The following is a 25,752-nucleotide window of genomic DNA, read 5'->3' on the forward strand; positions in this document are numbered from 1 at the left end:
CATTCAATTATGATTGCATGATAAAAACCAGGAAGCGATCTCCCAGAATCTGCTACTGAAACCCAATGAACAAGAAACAAACATTGATGGTTAATAAGGTCATACTTAAATATCAGGATGAGGTACAGAAGATGGCCGGGGGGTAAGATTTTTTATAAGCTGTCACAATCAATAGGCAGCAACTTCATAATTTTACTAAACAAAGTCACAGAATCTGCCAGAAACAGCTTATGCAGAAGGCTAGGAACGCTTATTGCAGAAATCCGGTTATGTAGCAATACAGGAACCAAATGCTGCCAGAAACAGCTTATGCAGAAGGTTAGTGAACCGTAATAAATGTACAACCACCTTTACTATTTCTATTCTTGCAGAAATCCAGTTAGAAGCAAGGCAGGAACGAAATGCTGCACTGGTGGACTGTCTCTCAGCTTCATTTACCCAAATCTTAATTGGGTGTTGGAAAGAATCAGGCGACGTGGACAATTCCTTACTCCAGCGTCAGAGGAGCAGAGGCTCTGTTGTTTTGCACGCCTAGAGAGAGAAACTCCAATAGGTACTGACGCCCGTGCAAACTGATAACTTCCATCAAATCAAGGCTGGAATACTCTTTTTGCTACCAAAAATTCCATACCTTGCCTCTTTTTCTCCGGTTCTTGAAAGCCAGTGAAGTTCCAGTAACACTTGTTCACACAAGTTACAGGCATATAACCCAAAAGGCAAAGGCTGAAATAGCAAATACTGGAACTACTCTTAACAGGATTTGTTTCTTCATAAGCTATCAAATGGGGCACTGCTGCCACCAGTGTCCACTTCTTCTTGACTTATGCTGCCTAGAAGAAGAGTGATCATCATCAAAATAAAATGAGGAAATATCCTACAAAAGGGGGAAAAAAAGAAAAGAAAAGAAAGAAACACCACTACCTGTCCCTGGGTTTGTGTGTAAATATTAAAGAGCACAAGAGAGACTATAAGGTAAATGCAAAAAAAGAGCAGTTCCATTAATTGAAAAAGAAAGTAGCAGGAGCCTAAAAGACAAAGCTGGCTGAGGATGCAAGAAAAATGAGAGTCTAAACTCCAAAACACTTGGTCGAGAAAATCAAATCCGGATTACAGGAGCTGTTTCAATATTAAAAGATCCAGCAGATAACTACAGCCGTGTTGATCATCTTAAACCACACAATAATTGTTAGTCCAAAGAAATCTTGCTTGTTACTGAGTGCTATACAAGCCACTGTAAAAGCAATAATTTCTTTCCATGTTGGGACTTTCTTCAGTGGAATAGTTTGGTCTGATTAACTCTATAGCTTGCAGATCCAAGCCCGAGTGAAATTCAGCAGCTTTTTGTAGTTCATAATTGCAAAATGGTTCACAATTACTAGTGATTTTGAAAGGAGAGATGGAATCTTAATTTGGATCAGCAAAGAACATCTTGCCAAATTAATTTACAAGGTAATCAACCCAAGATTATCTACCATTATTCCTCTTGTATCCTTTCCCCTACACCCCAAAAAGTCCTCTCCCTCTCTCTCAGACAGGCACAAAGGCCATCAATTAATACCTGAATGCTTAGCAACATAATCAGAGCTACTATCACTTGACCTCATTTTGCTTCCAATCTATCCTCTTCAGTGTTGCATCACATCACGACTATTCTAAATTCATTGCAATAAAAATCATCTACTTTTCACTTTTGGATTTCATATTTCCTGTACCTCATCCACAGAACCTGAAACTCAGATTAGGTGTAAACCTAAATCTAAGGCTCACAGTTAACCCATAGGAGGAAAGCTTTTAGGTGAACATGAGCAACAGCTAATCAAATATTATGTCATTTCTCTTATATTACCCCAATAAGGACTCCTTGCTTGCAAAATAACATATACTTTTGTTAATATCTACAGAAATGACAGAGACCTCCCTGGAGGTTTGCTGTTATTCCACATACCATCCTTGTGTTCTTGAAGTGACACCGACCTCCTCTGTCAATACAATCAGTTAAATGGTGTCTAGATAAGTTTTGTCCCATCAGTTTAAACAGTCTCTTTTCCTGCCCTGGCCTTTCTCCCCTTCAACTGATCCCTCTACTTTTTGAAACCCAATCCAAACCCTGTTTGTTCTGCCATCTCACCCTTTCCCATCACCAATCTTCTCCCTCTCCCATCTCCCACCCGCTTTCTCTGTGAAATCTCAGCTGCCCATCTCCTCCCTTTCCTATCTCGTCTCTCCCAACTCATTTGGCTTTCCTTTCCCCTAGCTACTCCTTCAGTTCCTACTTCTTATGCCACAACTGCACCCCTGGGCCTGGAAGTAATCCTGCATTCTCTTCCAAAGAGTAAATTGTTTATACCTTATTAGGTTTGACAGATGCTAGATTTTGTACTTAGACTAAGTCAGTTGAATTTTTTTTTTTTTTTACTCATTAACTCACAATTATTTGGGGTTAGTTAATGTGGACATACTGAATTCCAGTGGTGGACCCTTTTATATGGATTTTTGTTGAATTCAGAATTGGTTTGGTTAGCGGTTGCTTAGCCTCCAGTCCATGCTACCAGAATTCTCTACTAAGCTGCTACTGCAACTATAGTTGAAGAAGGAGGACAAATAAAGATATGAATACAAGCCACATATTAATCCAAGGGTTTTAATCTTTTTCTTTTTTGAGAAGGAATAATTTTATTCAGAGGCACCAAAGGGATGCAACCAAAGCAAAACAACTAGTTATCTTCTTACACAATAGCAAGCCCTATCAAAAGTATCAGCAAAAGATAGTGGCTTGAAAGTACAAACATTTGAAAATGCAACTGCATCAAAAAGGACTCGTATACCTTTGGTACTAAGGGACAAGCTTGAATACCATTGTTATACATGCAAAGCAAACCAATTATGAGGAATCAAACATTTCACAGCAATATAATGTAAAACGACATTAAAGGAGGAATAGTGAGGAAAATGAAAGAAATCTGCACCTTGCAAATTTCTTGTGGAGAAGGTCCTCCAAACTAACATTAATGAGGGCAATTTATTTCTTCATCAGAACCACCAGCCAAGTCCAAATCTTCATGCGAGCTACTCGCTAAATTCCCTTCCTCACTTGAACCAGCGACATTTTTGTAATCATAGTAAGCATTTGCCTGTCAGTGAAGTAGAACCTAAAATTTTATGACGAGACAATAATCAAGAATACCCCATAAGGAAAACTGAACAGAATATCTTATCTAACCACACTCCCTAAGTGTTGAAGATATGTGATCTGATATTATGGAAAGATTTGATATTGTAAATATTAGGAAAGATATGATTATAGTATCATGTATTAATTAGGTATCATATGATTATAGTATCATATATTAATTAGGTAGTAGATTGATTTAGATTAGCATGATTTTAGGATCTAAATTAAGTTACACTTGTGTATATATATATGTATATTGTGTAGTCCAAAAAAATGAAGAAGAGTATTTTCTCTCCTTTTGTCTTAGTTTACATGGTATCAAAGCGGATGCTCCTTTTGCATTAGTTCATTCAGATGTTTGGGGACCTAGTCCAGTCATTTCTAAAACTGGATTCAAGTATTTTGTTACTTTTGTCGATGACCATTCTCGTATGACTTGGTTATATTTGATGAAAAATCGGTCAGAGTTGTTTTCTCATTTTTTTGCTTTTTGTGCTAAGGTTAAGACTCAATTTAAGCGTTCCGTACAAATATTGCGAAGTGACAATGCCAAAGAATATTTATGCGCACCTTTTCAATCTTATATGGTGCAAAATGGCATTATTCATCAAACCTCTTGTGTGGATACACCATCCCAAAATGGAGTCGCAGAACGAAAGAATAGACATTTGCTCGAAACTGCAAGAGTCTTATCATTTCAAATGCATGTTCCTAAACATTTTTGGGCTGATGCAGTGTCCACAGCTTGCTTTCTAATTAATCGTCTGCCTTCATCTGTTCTGAATGGTGGGACTCCTTATAACACTCTTTTTCCAAATAAACCTTTATTTCCCATCGAACCTAAAATCTTTGGGTGTACATGTTTTGTCCGCGACTCTCGTCCCCAAGTCACTAAATTAGACCCCAAATCATTGAAATGTATTTTTCTTGGTTATTCTCGTGTCCAAAAAGGATATAGATGTTATTGTCCTAGTCTCGGCAGGTACATTGTGTCAGTTGATGTTACTTTTCTTGAAAATACACCTTTTACCCCATCCTCATCTCATTCATGTCAAGATGAAGATGATGATTTGTTAATCTATACTGTCACATCCTCAAGTTCTTCCCCTGCTAAACCTTCAATTACTCAGGTATATTCTCGACGACAAAAGTCTCCTGATGCATGCCCTGAACCAGTTCCTTCGTTACTAGATCCTGTCTCAAGTGATGATCTTTCTATTGCTCTTCGCAAAGGTAAGCGTCAATGCACTTATCCTGTGTCTTCGTGTGTATCATTTACCCACCTCTTCTTGTTCCTTTATTACATCTATTGATTCTATCTCCCTTCCTAAAACTATTCATGAAGCTCTATCCCATCCCGGATGGCGCAATGCTATGATAGAGGAGATGAATGCTCTAGATGGTAATGATACTTGGAATTTAGTAAATTTACCTGCAGGAAAGAAGGCCATTGGTAGTAAGTGGATTTTTGCAGTTAAATTCAATCCTGATGGGTCGGTTGCTCGGTTAAAAGCTCGCCTTGTTGCCAAAGGCTATGCCCAAATCTATGGAGAGGATTATTCTGATACTTTTTTCCCTGTTGCTAAGTTAACATCTGTCAGGTTATTCATTTCTATGGCAGCCACTCATAATTGGCCTTTGCATCAACTAGATATCAAGAATGCCTTTCTTCATGGAGACCTCCAAGAGGAAGTTTATATGGAGCAACCACCAGGGTTTGTTGCTCAGGGGGAGTCTGGGAAGGTTTGTCATCTTCGAAAGTCCTTGTATGGATTGAAACAAAGTCCTCGTGCTTGGTTTGAAAATTTTAGTCTAGCAGTTGAAAGGTTTGGGATGCAGAAAAGCAAATCTGATCATTCTGTTTTCTACAAACAGTCTGAAGCTGGTATTATTTTGTTGGTAGTATATGTGGATGATATTGTTATCACTGGGAATGATGCTGCAGGTATTTCATCTCTTAAAACTTTTCTCCATAGTCAATTTCAGACAAAGGATTTGGGGCTGTTAAAGTATTTTTTTGGGTATTGAGGTAGCAAAGAGTAGGAAGGGGATATTCCTGTCCCAAAGGAAATATGTTCTTGACTTACTATCTGAAACGGGAAAATTGGGAGCTAAACCAGCTAGTACCCCAATGATTCCTAACTTGTAGCTCACAAAAGAAGGTGAATTGTTAGAAGATCCTGGGAGGTATAGAAGATTGGTTGGAAAGTTGAATTATCTTACAGTGACTCGTCCAGATATTGCGTATTCAGTTAGTGTTGTTAGTCAATATATGTCTAATCCTACTGTTAATCATTGGACAGCTGTAGAACAAATTTTGTGTTATTTAAAAGGAGCTCCTGGACGTGGTATTCTGTATAAAAATCATGGTCATACTAGGATTGAGTGTTTTTCAGATGCTGATTGGGCAGGATCCAAGGCAGATCGAAGATCCACAACTGGATTTTGTGTCTTTGTTGGAGGAAACCTGGTCTCATGGAAGAGTAAGAAGCAGAATGTTATCTCGCGATCGAGTGCAGAATCAGAATATAGAGCTATGGCACAATCGGTATGTGAAATCATGTGGATAAATCAACTTCTAACTGAAGTAGGTCTCAAAACCTCAATGCCTGCAAAATTGTGGTGTGATAACCAAGCGGCTCTTCATATTGCATCCAATCCCGTATTTCATGAGCGAACAAAACACATCGAAATAGATTGTCATTTTGTTCGTGAGAAAATACAGCAGGGCTTGATTTCTATAGGATTTGTAAGGACTGGAGAACAATTGGGAGATCTCTTTACGAAGGCTCTACATGGGGTTCGAGTTGATTATCTTTGTAACAAGCTGGGCATGAGCAACATCTATGCTCCAGCTTGAGGGGGAGTGTTGAAGATATGTGATCTGATATTATGGAAAGATTTGATATTGTAAATATTAGGAAAGATATGATTATAGTATCATGTATTAATTAGGTATCATATGATTATAGTATCATATATTAATTAGGTAGTAGATTGATTTAGATTAGCATGATTTTAGGATCTAAATTAAGTTACACTTGTGTATATATATATGTATATTGTGTAGTCCAAAAAATTGAAGAAGAGTATTTTCTCTCCTTTTGTCTTAGTTTACACTAAGCAGTAAATATCAGTAAACAAAAGTGAACAAGTACTATAAGAAGTAAAAGCTAACAACTTAAATTTCTACTTGGCTCTTTGCCAAGTGAGTTGGAAACAGTACCTTGGGTCTTGGAGTGACTGCTTCAAATATCCGTACAGAGGGAGCATCAAAGTCAGGGTGGTCCAAAACAACATATGCTCCCTTATTCAGGTACCTGGCCTCTTTCGCCTGCTATGTAGAAATGTATAAACATTCATGGTGTTATATGTCTATAAACAGGTGCATACATTAGCTTCCATAGTATTTTAAATGCCCCACTGCATTAGCTTTGAAGAACCAATTCAACCTACTTTCAGCATCAGTAAGTGTTTGACCTTAACAACTTCCCTGAGTGAGGCTAGCTTTACTAACTTCTCAGGCCTACTAAAACCATCCAATGAATACTAAAAGCCACATTCGAAATAACCATATATATTAAAAAACCACACACATGAACAGGCACAGAAACACAGAAAACATGCATAGAAGATTCTCCAGCTTTACTTTTCTTACCTTGCACCCTAGAAATAATTTCCATTCTATGAAAAAGTGTTCTTAAAGAAGGATTTCCAACCTGGCTGACCAGAATCACAAAGGGAAGATCTATTTAGAGGCCCATACACAATTCCCAATCAACCATATAAAAGAGGCTAATCTATTTTATGGTGGGGATAAATTTCAATGAAAAACTAAAACAGACCATTAACCCAGCAATAACTCCTTTTATTCTCACAGCAGGAGAGATAAACACCTGCACCATAACATTTGATCTCTCCAAGCTCTGCTAAAACAATAGGGTGGTCAACTATGTTCTAAATATCTAAACATAACATAACAGATCTGTTGAAATGAAAAATTTTAATAGATTATATAGGATAAAAATGCTAAAAAATCACAATAAACCACTTGACCCACCAAAATATGTTACACTATGTGATAAAGAAGAGGATAAATGAAATTAAAAAGAAAAAGGACAGAAAAATAAACCTGGAACTGTGGATAATCTGGGGCACTAAATACTGTAATTAGTCTTCCAGCTTCCACATCATGATCAATGGTGTACCCTTCATCTATTCCTCCGAGGCCAAGCTGGCCTTTTCTTACATCAGGACCTTCATGTCCCCTGATAATTAACTGATGCAGGAAAAATATAGATATCCGAATTGTACATATTTAGATACAAATGTGAAAGAGAAAGTGGAGAAAGGTAAAACCAACCAAAAGAAAAAAATTTGCTCTACAGTGTTCACCTTCAAATTTGAGTTCTTTAAAAACTCATCTGTAAAATCTGGGCCCCACAAGAGGCCAAAAGATTGTTGATTAGTCCTGGAAAATCCAGGGCTCATTGACGGGGCAGACCACAATATATCACCAATAATTGCGTTCTTACCATTTAAAGGAGGATCTAGGACGAATCTTCTTATTTTCGATAGGTCCTCTAAAGAGCCAATCTCCTTCAGGTCATCTACTGAAGTTTTACTCTTCTTTCCTTTAGTGATGCTACGAAAGAGTCCTCCATGTGTAACATATGTTTTACCAGCTATGACAGAAGAAAGAGGAAGCTTTATAAAGCAACTCAAACATTTTTGGTACACATCTTTTCCTTTGGTCCCATATTTAACCAAAATTTCCTGTTTGAACCCATGCTTGCTAGAACAAAGTTTGGTCTCATGATTACCACGTAGAAGGTGTACCTTGTTGGGGAAAAGGACCTAGAAAAGCCAATGAAATTGTTAGCTAAAACTTTAAACAATCTCAGCTGCTATGGTATAAGCTTATGATGCCATAAGTAAGGTTAACTACTCTTACCTTCCAAGCCAACAAGATAAGAAAGGTTTCGAGCCCCCAAGCTCCTATGTCCACGTAATTCCCATTGAATATAAAGAATCTATCATCATCAGGGTATTTAGCATCTCTTAACAAGAATAGCAGATCATGCAGCTGTCCATGCAAATCTCCAACCACTACAACCCTAGATCCTGGGCTCAATCCCAATTCACCATCTATTCTCAGGCAGTTGGGCTCTTTAGACATGATAGTTGATGCTGATAAAACCAATTGATTGAATACCTCTTCAGGAACCACAGAGGAAAATTGTTCAGGAGGCATGTTCCTAGAGGACCAATCAAGAGCAATCTCCAAATCCATGATCCATTCACGAGTTAAAAGACCACTAGAAGGCCATGATAGGGGAAGAGGTGGACAAGAATGTGGAAGAGGTAAAACTGAGGAGGAAAGTTCTCCAAATACAACTGGTAAGCTTGACTTATTTTTTGAAAGGCAAAGGACTGGTGGGGGTCGAGGATCATTAGGCACAGGCGGAGATGGAGGATCAATAGAAATTGAGGGACAAGGAGGATCATTAGGCACTGAGAGGGAAGGAGGATCAATAGGCACTGAGGGGCCAGGAGGATCAATAGGCACTGATGGGGATGGAGGATCAATAGGCATTGATGGAGATGGAGAATAAATACGCATTGATGGGGATGGAGGATCAACAGGCATTGCTGGAGGATCCTGTGACAATCCTACTGCTGAGGTTGCTAGAACACTAAGTGGTGAGTGAACTGAAATTGATGCAGCATCTGGTAATGGATGCAAAGTTATATCAGTAGGTGTAATTGGTGAAGCTTTATTAACATTTTTCTTCCTTGATTTCCTTGGAGATCTTGGAGCAACAAGGCCTCTGTGTCTCTTGCGGGAAGGCATATGTGAAGAAGAGGGAGCTGGTGTTGACCTTGATACTACGATCTCAGATGCAAGATGTCCAGCTGGACCAGGGTGCTTCTGCATTGTCTCCAGTGAATTGATGCACATCCTTCGAATTTGTACAAGTGATTGTAACCCCAAATCCTCATTAAATTCCTTGATGGTCCCATCGCTTTTCTTATAGATGCTCACAATTGTCTCTGCCTGAAAAGAGAAAAGAGTACATCATTATAACCCAGTAAGCTTGACCAAGTAATTGAGATACAAAAATCGATCCTAGCACATACTATTGACTTGATTATGTCTTCCTTCTCAACATATCTTTCCTCTTGCTTCTGACTTGGATTCCCAATCCTTAAGCGAGTAATCTCACGATACCACACAAGATAAGGATCATCATCAGCCATTATTCCGTCAAATGGCTCTCCCTGAATGATATGCTGATTACAATCTCTCCAGAGCAAAACATGGTGCAAATGAAGTTTTTCAAAGTCATAACCTTCCCTTCCACGCATGTCAGTCCGATGAAGGTCCCTGCGAGTATCACAATTAGGTGGCTTCATCTGCTTAAGCCCAAACTGACGCATTACTCGGTTTGGAAGATGCCACTCCACTATACTAAAACATATAAGTGGTGACACTGTATGCCAAATTGCTTGACCAGACAAACAATACGATGGCAATTGTGCTGTAACTTCAGGAGTGTAAGGTCTCCATATAAACTGAGAAGGAGAAAAGAAGAGAAAGCTCAAGTTACCACAGAGTAAGTGCAAAGGTTAACAAAACAGAAAGTACCAAATCCATAATGCCACTTACTAACCTCACCCTCCTTTAGCCTATCTAGCTGGTTTCTGTAAAGCTCCAGATTGTGTGCAACACCTTTTTTATGCCTGAATCTCTCTTTCCACCTTGTCAAAATTAGATGAAAATTACAAGTTTCATTCACAGGAACATAACTTGTGTGTTTGGTGGAGTTTACCAGCACCAGTTCACTTACCTACTCCCTAAAGGTTTCCCAGGTAAATCATGGTCTCTTTCACTGATAACAAGAGCTTCAACATCCTCCACAGCAACAAGATCAGAGCCATTCGACTCATCTTCAGTATATGGTGGCTTCAATCTTGGAAGTTTTTTCTCCAAACGAAATGGCAAAAGCCTTTCCCATGCCCATAACTAAATAAAACCAAGTCATCAATAAACCTTCTACTGCCAAAATGTAATATTGCTTATGAGAAAATTCTTTTACCTGCAACAAAATGAGGGGACCACCAATCTCCTTGGCTTTAGACTTACTAGCTCGACACATTTCACGATATAAGCAAGCTAATACAGCACTCCCCCAGCTGAGTTTCCCACATGCCTCTAAATCTCTGAGGAATGGTAGATACATGAGTTTTACCTTAGACTGAGATTTGTCAGGGAACAATAACCCACCGATCATACGCAAAATATGAGCTCTTGCATGGCATAAAATTACAGTGTCATCAGCATCTGATGGAAGGCTCTTAAACCTTTCATTGAGACAACGAAGCCTAAGTCGATTACCATTAAAATCTTTAGGTGGAGGAGTGACTCCTAATAACTCCTGGCACAGAGCCTGCCATTCCTGCATCTTCTTGGAAGACTCTGGTGAAGTGATTGGATCACCATCTATAGGCAGTCCTAAAAGAATTGCAACATCCTGTAATGTGATTGTGCACTCTCCAACTGGAAAATGGAATGTGTGTGTCTCCTCTCTCCATCTTTCAACTAGTGCGGTGATAAGCGAGTGATCTAATGGTAATTGCCCAATGCAATATACACCATAAAATCCTGCTTGTGCAAGATGAAGAAGCACACGCGCATCCAAAGGCTTCATTTTCCAAAACTGCCTATCAGCTCGTCTACATGTTAGTGGTGCCAAATCCTGTTACAGTTTGGCGTTTAGAATCAATATTAAATGTCAATCGATATAGATAATGAACACAATAAAAATACCTTTCCTTTCTCTATGTCACTAGATCGATGCTCAGCCTGCAAACTGAGTACAGGACCCTCACTTGATGCCAGTCCCAGTGCCAATTCTGGCAGATTACCATGGGTCTGCTCATGTTCCTCCATATTCAGCGTTGAACCTACAAGTATAAAACCATTTTTGAAACATAGTGTATTACCATAAGTAGCAGACAAATAGTTGTATGCAGGAAAGTGTTGTTAAAACTGTTCTAAAATGGTCGTATTTTTACTTATAAGGGGGTCTGTTATTAGTAATATGATAATAACTTCATATTAGGGAGCTAAAAATGCAGAGGCTTATAGGCAAACTTCAAAAGACAGTTAAAGATGCTATTAATAGGAAAAACAAAATTTACCACTCCCAACACACTAACATGGGGATAGAGGGGAAGACCAACCCCTAGTATGCTTTTCAGTATTAAAATGGATTTTGGACTGAAAAAGCCTATGTGCTACTTGGAAATTTGTCTATAACAGATGAAAGAAGCAAAACTACCCTTAACAATGGTAAAGTGTACGACTACATTAAAATGCACATAAAATGACAAATGATCCTAAGAAAAGTTCAAAGTTAATAGTCACAAGAACATCCTCTTCCTCCCTTTAAATAAAAGGAAGTGGCTTGGAGGGGGAATCTAAAGCTTTTCCTCTCTTTTAGTCAAAAAACTTTTTGGTTTCACGGTACTTTTTTTCTTCCTTATTTAGCAATTGCTATCCTTGTCATTCTCCAATTCTTAACTGATGTGGGCTTGTATGTACATAAATTTGTAATTCTTTCTGCAATGAACAAGTTATACAACACAGACGTCTTTTTCCTATGAGACCATTTGATTATATAATCTGACTATTCATCTAGGCATGAGTAAGGGTTTTGCTAGAATTTGTTTAATCCTACATAAATATTGTCAACAGTCATTGTGCTATTATTTACATCACCCACACATAAGAATTTACATTCTTTTTAACCTGGATATTTCACAAAGTTCCATTATTTCCAGGGCAAACTTACCTCCCTTGGCTTTTAGACAATGATTGCCAACAGCTAGTAACATGTGCAATTGTTCAGATCATGCTTAAAAATTTTTAGGTAAGTAAAAATTCAGAGTGATACATACGGAGTTAAAATTACTCTTTTGCAAAGAGAAGTCATGTGAATACTGAGAACTTAAACTAACAGCCAAACTTGAGTAAATTTCAAATCAGTAAATAAAATCATGTAGGAGAATTTCCAATTCAGAAATCAACAATAGTTGCATCATCTTATGTGTTAATCTCAGCTAAAGTGAAAAGAAAGCTACACAACCGTCAAAGCCCGTAGTAGCAGTAAGTAACGCAAATTTATGAGCATAATTAGATGGCAATCAGTATTAACAACAATGTAGAGCTCTAGAAACACAATACCTAAATAAATGACTCTTGGCACGTACATTGAAAGTCAAAATATACATAGAAAGTCAAAATAGAATGAAAATGATTATGTGACTCAAGGAACTCTTACAGAAAAGAGTAGTCTAAATAACTTGAAAACTATGTAACACAAATTAAGAAAAAATGAAAAGGTTGAGAAATTCTAACAATATATATAAATCAAAAGAATGACACGCCAGGAGAAGATCCTGACATCATGAATAGAGAGTAAGAGAAAGTTGCACTTGGAAACTGAATTACAACAATTAAGGCATGAGATTAACAACCTGACCCTTGTGAAAATTGGATATGTTTGTAAAGGTCCAAAGAACAAACTTATAGCAAGTAATCTATTAGCGCTTGAAACACTAAATTCAACAGAAAACCTAAGAGATATTACAGGCTTCCAAGGGAAAAGCCACCTGAGTTCTCAACAAGTGTTAGTATGATATAAGGTTGCTGAACATGTTAATAAAACCCTTTGATTATTGATTTTATCTTCCTTGAGGACGCTCAAGAAAAACTAGCAAGGAAATACAGATTCAAACAGGAAACTTTGAAACTCTGATTTTATTCAAAAGAAAGACAGGTCAAATGAGGTAGTTGAAGAAGTTGATAAACTGACAATACAGAGCTGCCGTGTACTATGTAGCATCAGTAGGACAAAACCATTGCTTTGTATAGTTTAACATTCTTATTACTGTAGTCAAGTTACATTCCTTATTAGTTGATATGAAGTCAAAGAAATGTTACCAATGATGAAATAGCTGCAACAAGAGGCAACTAGCGAACATAAATGTCAAATGGGCAGAACTTTTCAAGGGATTTACGTAACTTTGACGTCTACATGACAATCTCCAGAATCTCCTCTACTGATGTATAATGAGAAGTACTGACAAACCATAAGATATGGAAATTATCTAGTAAGGAGAGCAAGAAGTTTAGGTAGAAAAACAAACAGTAATTAGCAAAAAAGAAATTCTTCTCAAAAACTCCAATACTATATATAACAATTCAATGCAACGGACATGCATTATATAATTTCTATGGCCATCCAAAAACAAAAACAGATGCTGCATAACTGTTGAGGTAATTCAGTTAGGATTTTAATGGCCATCTAATTCAGATTGGTACAACTGAGATTTAGAATGTTACAAATTACTTGTGCCAAATGACATTAAAGAAAATATCTCCAAAGTATTATTCCAGTAATACCACCAAAGATGCACCCAGTATCAGGTGCTCAAACTAAAGATAAGAGTTTTACACATTTAAGGCTGGCTTATTTTGATAGCCAAAATTTTATTAAAGCAGACATGATTCTCTCCAACCACTTGACCGTCTAAAATTTATGAACCTGAGGTTCCATCTCAAAACCAATTGGCAGTGAGTGGAAAGACCCAAGATCTCATTAATGTCACTTGAAATTCTAGAGAGACCAATGGGGGACCTTCTACCTCTTAGCATCATAGAGACCGAAAACAACGTACTTTTATATAAATGGCTAATTTAAAACATTAAATCAAGAGATTTTTTCCTCATCATACAATTTTAAAACCACTGACTGAGATGTCGACAGTCTACAAAGAGGGCATATACATGGGGGCGTTCATAAAGCACAAGCAATCACATAAAGCGTAAGACTTCTATCCATGAGAAGCTCAACTGGCACTAGAACTAATCCTGCACATACATCAGCAGTCAACAAAAAGATAACATTGATCAAGAAACAGACAATGCATAAATCCAACGGTTTTTTCATCACATATATCAATGCATAAAGACTTATCTTTGCTTCCAGGACATGCAACTAGTTAACACACTGAGCTTATTTTACAAGCCTTTTCCAAAACTAGTTTCAGCTTATCAGCCTCGAAGGTAAATGTTACATCTTTAATCTAAATAGTGTCCCAACTAACAAATTCTCTCTCAAACCATAGCCCATCATCACTTGCACAGTGAAACTGGAAAAAACACGTTCACCACTTAAGACCATGAAAGCACTTAAGACCATGAAAGCAGAAAGTAAAGCACGTTTACTGCCATACATATTATCATGCATTCTGAACCATTTCCAGTTAAATAGAAAACGACCCAATAAAAGAAATGAACAAAAACAAAAACCAAACTTGAGGAAAGAAGCATTCTCAGAAGTACAATCCTTTTTCCACATGTAGCATTTCATTGCTAAATTGTATGATAAAAATGATACTGTAAAGAGTTGCAAAGAGAAAAGGGAAAATTGAAAAGAAAAAAAAATCTGCAATAGGGTATTTAAGAGACCTGCAGCGCTAAAATGAGAGAACCAACGATTCTCTGCAGATTTGTCTTGTGGATATTGTCTCCGGCGGCCGGTGAAGTATTTGAATTTTGCGGACAATCTGGTGAAGGCGTGAATTGTGGATTTAGGGTTCCGACGCACGCCTTTTAAGACGGAGAGGATTAAAAAGGCGTACGTTTGTTAATGTGACGGGGACAACACGCCTTCTGAGCCCAGCGTCTGAAGAAGTCTGAACCCACGTTTAATTTTGTGGACCAGATTTACACAAGTGCCCTCTAACTATACTCCATTCACACATTTGACTGCTACATTATATGAAATTCATCGATTCATAAGCTCGTTTAGTGTCGTAGAAGAAGCAAACTCTTATAGCTAGTTTGGGAGTTTAGGATAGGAAAGAAAAGAAAAGAAACCTTAAGTTATGGAAGAAAAGAAAGGATGAGAAAAGAAAAGAAGATATTTTGATGTTGTTTGGGAGTTTAAAGAAAGAAGTAAAAAAATTTTGGATATACATATCATTAAAAATTTGTTCAATAACCATTTAAAGACATAATTGGCATTTTGAAAAAAATTTGTTGCCACTTTTCCCCTTTCCGTCCAAATCAGGCCAAAATGGGCAGAAAGCTTTTCTCTACTGCAGCCTCAAAATGAATCTGGCCAGATCAGTCCATTTCATTTTTTTTTTTCTGACATAAAAAATCTCTCAAACGGTGGAAAATTAATTCCCTCTGTTACTTTCTTTTCTTTTCTGGTCAAATCTCTCCTCCCAAACGCACTATTAGGAGTAAAAGATTTTATTTATATTGTCAAAAAATAAAAGGGTTGAATCCAAATAGGGGTTGCTTATAGTACCAAAATTTTTCTTTTCTAGAAAAGTAGGCAAATTGAAAGTTTTGTCAATAGACCTCGAGTACATGATGATCATCCTCCAGCATGGAAGATGTCAATGGTATGAATGTCTATTTCAAAGGTTGATCATATATTTATCTCTATAAAATGTGATTAATCATCAACAGTTGGAAGATTTTCAATTTGTGTATTTTCTTTGACAAAAAAAAATGGTGTATTTTTTTTTCACCCAATTATGTATTATGTATTCATGCATTAGATAGACAGCTACATTTATTAACATTAAGGGATAATTTCATAAACCTATTCTAAAATTTCTGTCTATTTCACCGACCTTCTTTCAAATTTTGAAAATTATACTAATCTCCCTTGAAGTTTAATTTTCTTATAATATTTAGATCCAAAAGTGATATTAAAAGAGAGAACATAAGATGATTCCATCATCGCCTCTCATCTATTACATTATTTAGTTAATTTAATACCAATTCATACATTAAAAAAAATACTAAAATTTGCTATTTTTCATTAGGGATCAAATCTCAAACAACATAAAAAAAAAGTATATCACTCTATATTTTTTACTCAATACAAGATCCAAATTACTATTTTTGGTTACATACCTATTGTTAAACGTAATCGACAACAAATAATCGAACGAATTTGCAACTGAAACATTATAGAGGGCGAACTTTAACGTCATAAATATCATTGTCAATAAATAAGGTTAGGTGCAGAGGTTTTCATGATATTAAAGTTCGCTTTTTTGTAATGCTTTGGTTGCAGTTTTTTTTTATTATTATTTGTTATTAATCATATTTGACAATGATTTTGTAAGCGAAAAAATAATTTGAATCTTACATTAAGAAAAAAATATATAAAATGATATACTATTATTTTGATGTTACACGTGATTTAATCCCTAGTGATAAACAATGAATTTTAGTATTTAGATTAACTAAATAATCCCTAAACTTTAACCTGCGCATCATTCGTCCATCATCCTGCCCTGCTACGGAGTATAGTTTCCGTTTGACTTAATTCATGACTTTTTTTTTTTTCCTCCCCAAAACTCACTACTTATTCCTGGTGTGGCCCCGGCCTCAGGTCCAGAGTAGCAAGTAGTATAAAAAAGTTAAGCAGCGAAACAGAAAATACGGGTCTGAGGAGAAGAGAGCGACAATTCCTCTCCGCTCTCAGGTCTCCGCTTTCTGGCCCTCCCAGCTCCTAACACTTTGTATCCGTCGGTCTCCGTCCTCCCCGGCCGCCTGCCTCCCCGACTAGCTGCCCTGCCCGGAGGACACCTCCGTTCTTCTTCATCTTCTTCTTCCCATTGCCACCGGGAAAAAAAAGGCACGCAATTTTCATTGCAATCTATATCTCAATCAGCAGCAATACTGAGATCATTTCAGAACCAGGAAAAATAAGAACAGAGTAATTGTATGATGGACGCTTCGGCAGCTGCTTCGACATCGTCGTCATCATCAGCTGGAGCTGATTATCTTCCCGAAACCCTAAGCCGGTCCTATTCATCCTCTCTCCTCGATCACGACCGTCCACTCCATCGCTTCAAATCTTCTTCCTTATCCTCATCTCCCTCCGATCCATGCCTCTATAAATCCGCCTCCTTGAGTAAGCTCAACGCCCGCGCTCCCGAATTCGTTCCTCGCATCTCGATTTCGTCCGCCGCTGCGTCTCCTTCGTCTTCGCCGTCTCTCTTGTCGCCCTCTGTATCTTCCCCCTCCTTGTCTTCCTTGTCGTCTTCCTGCGGGAACTTGCTGTCCTTGGTTCAGTCTGAGCAGCAGAGCGATCTCGCGGCTACTTTCGTCGTTCCCCGCCCTCCTGGAGTTCCCTCCTTGGTACATGTGTTTAATTCCAATGGGGCTTCGTCTTCGGCCTCCTCCAGAGCTGTCTTTCAGCTGACGTCGTCCTCGCTCGACACCAATTTGGCCTCCGCCTTGGGGTACCCTTCGCAGCTCCAATTGTACGGTGTTGCTGCTCCTGGATTTGGAGGCTTTCTCAATCAACAGCAGGACCTTTCTGTCTTGGCCCACTCTAGTTCCGATGCTTTTGATCCCTCCAAAATTGGCCTATCTGAAGAGATTGCTCTCAAAATTATCAATCAGGCAGCCTCTTCATCTCTAAAAAAATGTCATCTTTGCATTTTTGTCTTATTGATTGATGTTGTTATTCAGTTATGCGTGTTAGTGTGCTTTTTTTTTTTTAATGAATTACGTTTTTATTGCTAGTTTTTATTTCCTCTGGTGATTATACTTATTACGTTTTTATTACTAGTTTTTATTTTTTTCTGGTGATTATGCGTATTCTTTGGCTTTCTTATTTTGCCAACTAGGATGCATTATATAATGAAAATACGACCAGCGCATAATATGTAAACGGGATGTGTATTTGGATCCCATATTTCATCTAATAATTTAGTCACTGTACAGAGTGATTTTATGAATCTTCCCTGAGTCATGCTTGAATTAGGAAATAGATATCAAACCTGCTTCTTAGTTGCTTTATTTTAGAATTGTATGGCATATGCACCTACTTGGCGCTGTTTGAGAGGCAAAAAGTGGGACTGTATGGTATAGAGAGCTGAGCATCTTTAAGATATGGGAATTATCGGTAAGTAATAATCAGGTAGGCTAGATACACTAATGAAAGGGCAGCTTTTGTTTCCATTAAATTTTTTGTGACAGTGTCCATGTCCTGTCTAAGTACCATTTTGCTGGAAAGGTGTTATCTGGCATTGCATTATAGTTTGATTTTGAATTTTCTTGATTGCCTTTCAGTTAATCTCAAATTTTCTTTTTAAGTATTAGCTTTGCTGCAACAACAGCGTATTTACATATACACTAAATTAAGTGTTTTGAGTACATGAAAAATCATGGTATTCTTTTTTTGAAGGATTCAAAAAATTTGTTATATTGCAATAGGTGGACATCCTCTGATGATTTCTATTGAAAATCATGTATGTATGGAATGCTTATATAGTCAGGCTTGTAGAAGTTGAGCTTAATACTGAAATAATTGATTTAGAATGGGACTTAGTAAAGTTCTCATTTAGATCTTATTCTCAAAACCTTTTTTACGTTGCATATCTCCTACTGTACAGAGCCATTAGCCATACGTTGCATATCTCCTACTATACAGAGCCATTAGCCATTACTCTTATTCCCAAATCTTTGTTGGCTCTACCTCCTTACACTGGAAGATGTTTAAGAAAAATTATTTCCAGCTGCAACTCAAGTTGATGGCAGAACACTGAGCTCACAGCTGCAACCATCAGATAAACTGCCGACACACTTATTGAAAAACAAATGTCAACACAGATTCCAAGTTATTATTGACACAAAAGCTGTAGTCTACAAGAGAACAACCCCTTCCACAGCCACAAAACTCATGCTAGTACTATTGTCACAATTACAAATGATGTTTGTCAACAAGTATATCCACATGCTTAAATGTAAGTTAAAAACCTGTGATTTCTGGAGAGAAGGGGTTATGTCCTTTAGGAGTGGAGAAAAAATAAGAGAGCCTTCCAAGAGAAAATCTGGACCCACTTTTAGCGAAACAACTATGGGCAGTAAAAGTTTGGAATGCTGATGGCAAACTGTTTGGTGGCACAATGCAGTTCAGAATTGGTTTGCATTGGAGGAGAATTCGTAAAGAGGGCACCCTGATAAGGTTGCAAGATTAGGAATGGTAGGATTTCAGTTGAAGGGAGGAAGGCACAATAATGGTGGTCAGGAAGTAATGAGGTTATATTTTCTTTCTTTTAGAGTGGATGGGGGATGGGTCCAGAGAAAGGATACTGCTATACCATTTGAGGATCTAAACCAACCTGTCAAAAGTTTGTCACTTATCAGGCTTCTGGTCAGTCAATATGCTTTAGTTTTCAGTTTGTGGTGATATTGTCTAATACTTCCAGAATTGGGTCATTGAAAAAAATATCAGATCATAAATGGGTATGCTGATATGTTAATGTGATAAGGATTCTTTTTCTGTATCTTTTTAATCCCTGTAGAACATGCTAAAGCACTGGAAGCTATTACGAATGGAAATGGGTAAAGAACACAAAAATGGGAAGACAAGCTGTTTTCTAACAAATAATTACAATTACCCATATATTGGTGTCATTTATGGGGCATGTTTGGCAATTTCCTTTGTATGTCCATTGTGGCCCATATTTAACTTCCATATGAGCATGTTATCTATTTTCTGAAGCTTTTGGCCATACTTTGTCTCCACCACATAATGCCTAGTCATAAATATTTGTCTTTGCAGGTGGAGTTTTATTTCAGTGATATAAATCTGGCCACTACTGGTTTTTTGTATAAAATTATGGTTAAAGATCCTGAAGGATTTGGTAAGATTATCCATATTTTTATGCTTATTTCACTTTTGATTCGTGCTTGTTCAAGTGTTTTGTATGGAGCTCTAATTTGGATAAACTTTCACTTTTGGTGTGACCCACTTGCTTTTTATGCTGCCTCTTGGGAAGTTTTGCCTAATGTGTGGTTTTATTTTATTTTGAGACAATTGCTGGCACATCTACATATCACATCACTGTCTGGCAACTTTTAGAACCTTTGCTTTCTTTGGTTCAAAGAGGCTTTTGATAATTCTAGTTTCCTTTTTACGCCTTCATAACATCTTAACTGGGTACTTTGGTCGATAGCAATGTTTTTGTTCCAACATAGATAGACAAATTTTAGTGAACTGATATTTAGTGTATTCTGGTGATTCTTCTCTGAAACATTTACGGAAGGAATCATAATTAGGTAGAAACTGGTAAATGTGCTGCCTTTGACCATGCGGTCAAGATTGGGTCACACCACCATCTATTGGTTTCAAACAGGAATAGAGTGTTATGTTGGTTGATGTGGTGTCAGTCATCACTGCATGGTCTATGGGCGACAGTATAGAATTGGTCTACCAAAGGTTTTCTAAGGTAACATGTTTGTGTACTGAATATATCATCAGTTTATGGAGGCGCAGACTGTATGGATGCCAATTGTCAAGAATCTTTAATGTAAAATGTTTAAACTGAGGATATGTTTCTTAAATTTGGTCTTTAATTGGTGATTTTTGAAGTTACCCGTTAGTGAGGTTTTGTCATTTAGAGGTCTTTGTACAGAACAGGTACTGGATCCGCGCCACATTTTCTAGCAGTACTTAAATCAGCTTGTCATTAGATAATGGTATTTTTTGTCAAAATCAGATCCAGGCCAGAGGAGTTGCTATAAGCTACACTTAACTTTTGTTTATAGCTGTACTTGAAGTGAGAAACTGTAGAAGAAGAAGAAAGATAAGATATAGTAAGCATAACCCTAAACAAGAAAGAATGAAGTCATGATCGGTGCAATTGGCTTGTTTTCCTTTTCTGTGTTGTGTGTGTGTGAGTGAGAGAGAGAGAGAGGGAGGGAGGGAGGGAGGGAGAGTGTGTGTGTGTGTATGAGTGAGAGACCTGCTTTGATAGCATGTAGAAAAGATGAGAGAGAATTTATGAAGCATAACCCTAATAAGGGGTCAAGGTGTCTGTTTATGTAAAGTGATGTCACGAGGAGCTAGGAACAGTCCCAATGTGGGATAATAAGCAAATTATCCAATTGGACAAAAACTAATTATGGTTTAATAGGAAAACAAGAGTTCCTTAATTACTTACATATCAGTTTCTAAGATTGTTGAAGATACCATATTCAAATTTAGGATTATTTTTTGTCTTTTATACATTTCCTCCATGCATGGAAGCTGAGTTTTGGTTTAGTTGCTGTTTCTGCTGTTATATTTGAAATTAAATTACCAATAACATTCTGAATGATTTCGCCTTCATATTGTGTAGTACCAATATCTGTCATTGCATCGATAAAGAAGATCAAAACTCTCACTAAAAGTCAATCTCAGCTTGCGAGTGTCCTTAAGGGCTCATCAAAGCTTGTAAGTTTTCTGTACTCTGGCTAGGGAGATTACACTGTGTTTGGGGTTCTTTCTTTCTTTGTTGTCCAGCTATAGTTGCGTTTCCATTGATTTCGTGTTCTGCTTGTTGATTTTATATGTATTTTCAACATGCTCTAGGTTGTTAGTGAGGATGGAAAAAAAGTCAGACGCCTGCATCCGCTGACTGAATTAGACATGGAAGATGTGCAAGTAGGTTTTCTCTTATCCTGTTCTAGTCGTGTTTGGGCATCAATTATGTATATGTCATATTTTCTCGAACTAGTAACGGGCCATAAATTTTTTGCTTGCTCTTTAAATGCTTGGTAATCTGTAGTCCAGGATAATCATTGCTGAAAATCTGCCGGAGGACCACTGTCACCAGAATTTGCTGAAGATTTTCTCAGCAGTGGGAAGGTACTTGTTTTGCTCATCTCCACCAGAGCATACAGTTCTTTTAAAAAACGGTTTCCAATCTTCTCTTATTTCTCTTGTTCCAGTGTAAAGTCCATTCGAAGTTGTCAGCCTAGTGGACCAACAGTAACATCTACATCTAGAGCTGCGAAGGGAGATCCTGTGAACTTCAGTAACAAGGTATAGCCTCTGTAGTTTGTTTCTACGTGCTGCTTTCAATGTCATTTACCTTGATTAATTTCATCCACTTTCTCTTGCACTGTGCATTTCCTACTTGTTGCGTATTGCATATGAATGGCGCCTTTGGACTTCTCGACTTCTTAAGTCCTCGCCATTTCATGGAAGAAGAATGCTTATCTCATATTGGTCTTTTCCTGTTTGTGTTGATGTTCCTTCTTGGTCCCAGTTGCAGCATTTTTTTTTTGGTCTGAACTTTATTGCCGATAAAGGTATCAGAAGTTTAAGATGCAGTTGATACTTCATTTTGCATTTGGGCAGGGATAAGAATTTTGTGTCTTTTGAATCCAATCATGATTAATGACTGAAGAGTCTTGAAGATGGAAGAGTTTAGGAGTCTATGTATGTGGAACCATTTCCAGTATTTTGTTAGTGTCCTCGTCAAATTTCATGCATGTATCCTTTTAAAACTGTTTTTCTTCTTTTTCTTTGTGGTAATTGTGTCAGATTTAGCTTTTGGTGTTTCTACTTGCATAAATCTTAAGGGGAGAGTTGAAAAAATGTGGTTTTAAAAGAAGAAAGAGATCTGAGGTAGGGAATCTAGCTGCTCACCTTTTCTTTTTTTGCTTTTGTGTCTTTAAAAATCAGTTACAGTCAGATTTTTCCCAAACTTCTTAGGTTTATAAACCATACCTATGCTTGTGGCCACTGTAAAATGGTAAACTTTGCATTGTAGGAAAGTAGAATTGTGTTGAGATGCTCTATCGTGATGGGGGAGAAACATGGAGGAGGGCTTTTTTTCTTTTTTGCTTTCCCTGCTACCTTGGGTACATCTTGATGCAAAGATAACAATGAGGAAAACAGAGAGGGTCCTTTTAACTGATTTTATTTTAGATTGGCATCGTGCTTACAGAAGTGACTGTTTTGTTGCAAGAGTAGGCAACAAGATGAATAATATGGCATTCATAGTTTTCAAAATCTTTTCTTGTATAGAAGATGGACAACATTTTATGTTGTAATATGTGGAACTCACAAAGCTGTAAAGACTGAAATATCTTATTGAATTTTGGCCAATTGTCCAGCTGTTATTGGATGCATGGATTTTATGTTGTTTACCATCAATGCGCAGCTCCTTGTGTATCTTTGACATTCATTATGAGACTCAAATGCCTCCAGTTCTAACTAATACTTTTGGTTTGCAGTTGCATGCATTTGTGGAATATGAATCAGTAGAACTTGCTGAGAAAGCGGTATACATTTGCTTTCCTTGTCGTCTTTTTTTTTTATTTTATTTTTTTCTTGGCTTGCAGAGGAGGCTCTATATCCTCATCGCTTGTACAGGAACATTAGTCGTCTTTCTCTGTCTCTTCTCTCTTATATTTTGTTTCTTGCTGGTTCTTTTATGGGAAATCAACTCTGAAATCTTCTTTACAGGTTTTGGAGCTAAATGAGGGTAACTGGAGGAATGGTCTCAAAGTGCGGTTACTGCTTAAACGCTCGGTATGTTGCTCACTTTTATATTGATCTGTGCAGTTATGTTACATGGGAATTAAGATGACAGAGAAAAAGGTTTCATGTACTATTAGACTATCTTCTCTGTGGCTGACCAAAATTTTCAGTTAGACCTGTTTTGATTCTGCTGTTTCTATGGCCAACTAAACTTTCATGGGTATATAGTAAATTGCTTGAAACATTTTAAAAAGCCTTCGCCCTCCCATTCAAAGGGGCTATATTAGAGAAGCAGCTTTGTTCAGCTTCACACAGTCTTGTGTTGGGAACAAGGTCAACTGAATTTTGCAAGACATAATTGGTAACGATTGAAACTAAACTTTTCTTTTTTCTTTTCAATTTCAAGCATTTTTCTTCCTTCCTTTTGTAATCAAATTTCAAGTTAAAGATTATTTGTTAAGATTCTAAAAGCTGAGATGAATCATTGTTGCAAATATTCACATGTTACAGACAGTTCTAATCAGAATGTATTTGGTCCCCTTAGCTTAATTTCTTGTAAAGATTATCTTCTTATCATTGCATCCTCCTCAAGCACCACATATAGCAGCAGTAATTCCACATGCAGCCAATACAAAACTCTACAAAACTCTGGAGGTTTTTTCATGATAGTTCTCTCTCAACAAGTGAAACATACTCTGCTTATTCTTGGATCTACCGATTTTTGCATGTTGAACTTAGCCCAAAGCTGCTCAGGCACGTGATAAAAAAGCTGGTCACGAGGGTGAGTACAGCTTCAAGGACGAAGATGGATTTGGACCAGAGCACATACAGCAACATGAGAAATGTTTGGATGATTTTGTGCAACCACCAAATGAGCCTATGGTAAGTGAATTTTTGGACTCTCTGCAATTGCTTTGACATCAGCAATATTGATCATGTGATTTTACGTCCCTCTCTTGCAGTGGGAGGAACATGGCAACAACAAGGAAGGTGGACTGAGAAAAAGCAGAAGTCGTGAGTTTCGCGAAGTTAATGAAAATCGTGGTTGGGGAAAGGGACGTGGACGCCCTGCATATAATTCCAACAATCGTGGAAATCATCCAGGGGTAGCTTCAAATGTTCCCTTGAATATTGAGCAGCCAACTGCGGCAAAGCAGCCTCCAGTGCCACGGATGCCAGATGGAACAAAGGGGTTCTCCATGGGTCGTGGAAAGCCAGTTGCTGTCAGAATCGTTTGAGGTAATTTGCATTCTAAGCTCACGGAAACTGGCGGTTCTTTTGCCCCCATCCCCCTCCCCCTCCCCCAGTGTGTGCAAGTTAGGAGTTGCATAGGTCCTGGTTTCTGCGGTCCTGACGGCTATATCTACAGACTTACTCTAAGGACGTTGAGTTGACACAAGGTCAGTCTGGGAGTTAACGGCAATAGTTCAGCTCTTTTTCGGCAGCATTCGTAGGAAGAAAGGAGCAGATGCGGTTTTCTTAGTCGCTGCCTTTTTCTTTCTTTCTTTTTTTTTTTTTTCCTTTTTCTTTCTCCTCGGGGATAATTCAGTGTAAAAATGAAAAGAAAAAAAAAAAACCTTGGGGATTACCCTATACCCTAAAAGCAGAAAGGTAAATAGATAAGTATTCTGTAGCTTAATAGATCTCCCTCTCCCTCCCACATGCGTTGTGGTAAATGTCAATTTCTAATAGCTATTAAAGATTGGAGAAAAAAGGGTCGTTTGATTAATAGATTCCCATGAGGCCTGAGTGTTAAGGATGAAAAACTATGCAAGATAAAAAAGCAAACAAGCAGGCTATACAAGGCGAACATAGGAGATGATGTGATCATTCATGATCATGCTAACCCAACAATGGTGAAAAATGCTTTAGTAATGATAGTTATGGTTGCGAAATAGTTTTTACCTACTAATATAACATGTTGTTGTATTTTTAGCGATCATTTAATTTCTTGTTGGATCTATCCATCTAAATAGAATAACATCTAAAAATATGAAAGTAAATTTTTCATATAAAATGTAAGTTAATCTTAATAGATTAGTAATTTTTACACCTCAAAAGGTAAATTGGAATAAAGATTAAATTTACTTGTTAAATAAATAAATTATTATTTTATATTTCAAACTTATTTTTTAGAGAGTAAGTTTAGTTCAAGTAAGAGTAAGTTTTTATACATAAATGTTAATGATTAAAACTTACTAATTTTTGGAACAC

At 37.4% G+C, this 25,752-nt stretch overlaps 2 protein-coding genes across 10 annotated transcripts; one reads left to right on the top strand and one right to left on the bottom strand.

Moving 5' to 3' along the window:
• Nucleotides 1-83: 83 nt before the first annotated feature.
• LOC140037767 (serine/threonine-protein phosphatase 7 long form homolog) lies at nt 84-14,983 on the bottom strand. 8 transcript variants are annotated; one of them, XM_072082842.1, is made up of 12 exons: nt 14,712-14,981; nt 11,004-11,140; nt 10,273-10,932; nt 10,024-10,199; nt 9,847-9,934; nt 9,314-9,748; nt 8,127-9,230; nt 7,568-8,029; nt 7,305-7,451; nt 6,399-6,509; nt 2,967-3,131; nt 84-826 (listed from the first exon to the last, which is right to left on the bottom strand). In XM_072082842.1, exons 2-11 carry the CDS (start codon nt 11,124-11,126, stop codon nt 3,006-3,008), a joined length of 3,432 nt encoding a protein of 1,143 aa, XP_071938943.1. In that variant the 5' UTR covers nt 11,127-11,140; nt 14,712-14,981; the 3' UTR covers nt 84-826; nt 2,967-3,005. The 8 variants fall into 8 exon arrangements, 6 of the variants coding, with proteins under 6 accessions (XP_071938943.1, XP_071938942.1, XP_071938944.1 ...); XM_072082841.1 differs by having other exon boundaries at nt 84-830; nt 14,712-14,980; XM_072082843.1 differs by having other exon boundaries at nt 84-830; nt 6,399-6,506; nt 14,712-14,977.
• A 1,735-nt stretch (nt 14,984-16,718) lies between these two features.
• LOC113735212 (la-related protein 6B) lies at nt 16,719-25,181 on the top strand. Of its 2 annotated transcripts, XM_027262206.2 has the most exons (11): nt 16,719-17,681; nt 19,849-19,930; nt 21,407-21,501; nt 21,640-21,711; nt 21,836-21,915; nt 21,999-22,092; nt 23,292-23,339; nt 23,524-23,589; nt 24,277-24,420; nt 24,501-24,777; nt 24,908-25,181. In XM_027262206.2, the coding sequence occupies exons 1-10, from the start codon at nt 16,998-17,000 to the stop codon at nt 24,774-24,776; spliced, it is 1,641 nt and encodes a 546-aa protein (XP_027118007.1). In that variant the 5' UTR covers nt 16,719-16,997; the 3' UTR covers nt 24,777; nt 24,908-25,181. The 2 variants fall into 2 exon arrangements, with proteins under 2 accessions (XP_027118007.1, XP_027118008.1); XM_027262207.2 differs by having other exon boundaries at nt 24,292-24,420; nt 24,501-24,999.
• Nucleotides 25,182-25,752: the final 571 nt, after the last annotated feature.

This window comes from Coffea arabica, chromosome 3c (assembly GCF_036785885.1).
Source record: "Coffea arabica cultivar ET-39 chromosome 3c, Coffea Arabica ET-39 HiFi, whole genome shotgun sequence".
In the NCBI taxonomy this organism is placed as follows: Eukaryota; Viridiplantae; Streptophyta; class Magnoliopsida; order Gentianales; family Rubiaceae; genus Coffea; species Coffea arabica.

What these genes read in the sequence shown, in the direction of transcription:
- LOC140037767 (XM_072082842.1), bottom strand. Translation starts at nt 11,126, where the DNA reads ATGGAGGAACATGAGCAGACCCATGGTAATCTGCCAGAATTGGCACTG. An exon ending in GTGACATAGAGAAAGGAAAG is followed by an intron (nt 10,933 to 11,003) that starts GTATTTTTATTG and finishes AAACTGTAACAG; the next exon opens with GATTTGGCACCACTAACATG. An exon ending in CAGTCACTCCAAGACCCAAG is followed by an intron (nt 3,132 to 6,398) that starts GTACTGTTTCCA and finishes CTTCACTGACAG; the next exon opens with GCAAATGCTTACTATGATTA.
- LOC113735212 (XM_027262206.2), top strand. Translation starts at nt 16,998, where the DNA reads ATGATGGACGCTTCGGCAGCTGCTTCGACATCGTCGTCATCATCAGCT. An exon ending in TAGACATGGAAGATGTGCAA is followed by an intron (nt 21,712 to 21,835) that starts GTAGGTTTTCTC and finishes GGTAATCTGTAG; the next exon opens with TCCAGGATAATCATTGCTGA. An exon ending in CTGTGAACTTCAGTAACAAG is followed by an intron (nt 22,093 to 23,291) that starts GTATAGCCTCTG and finishes TTTGGTTTGCAG; the next exon opens with TTGCATGCATTTGTGGAATA.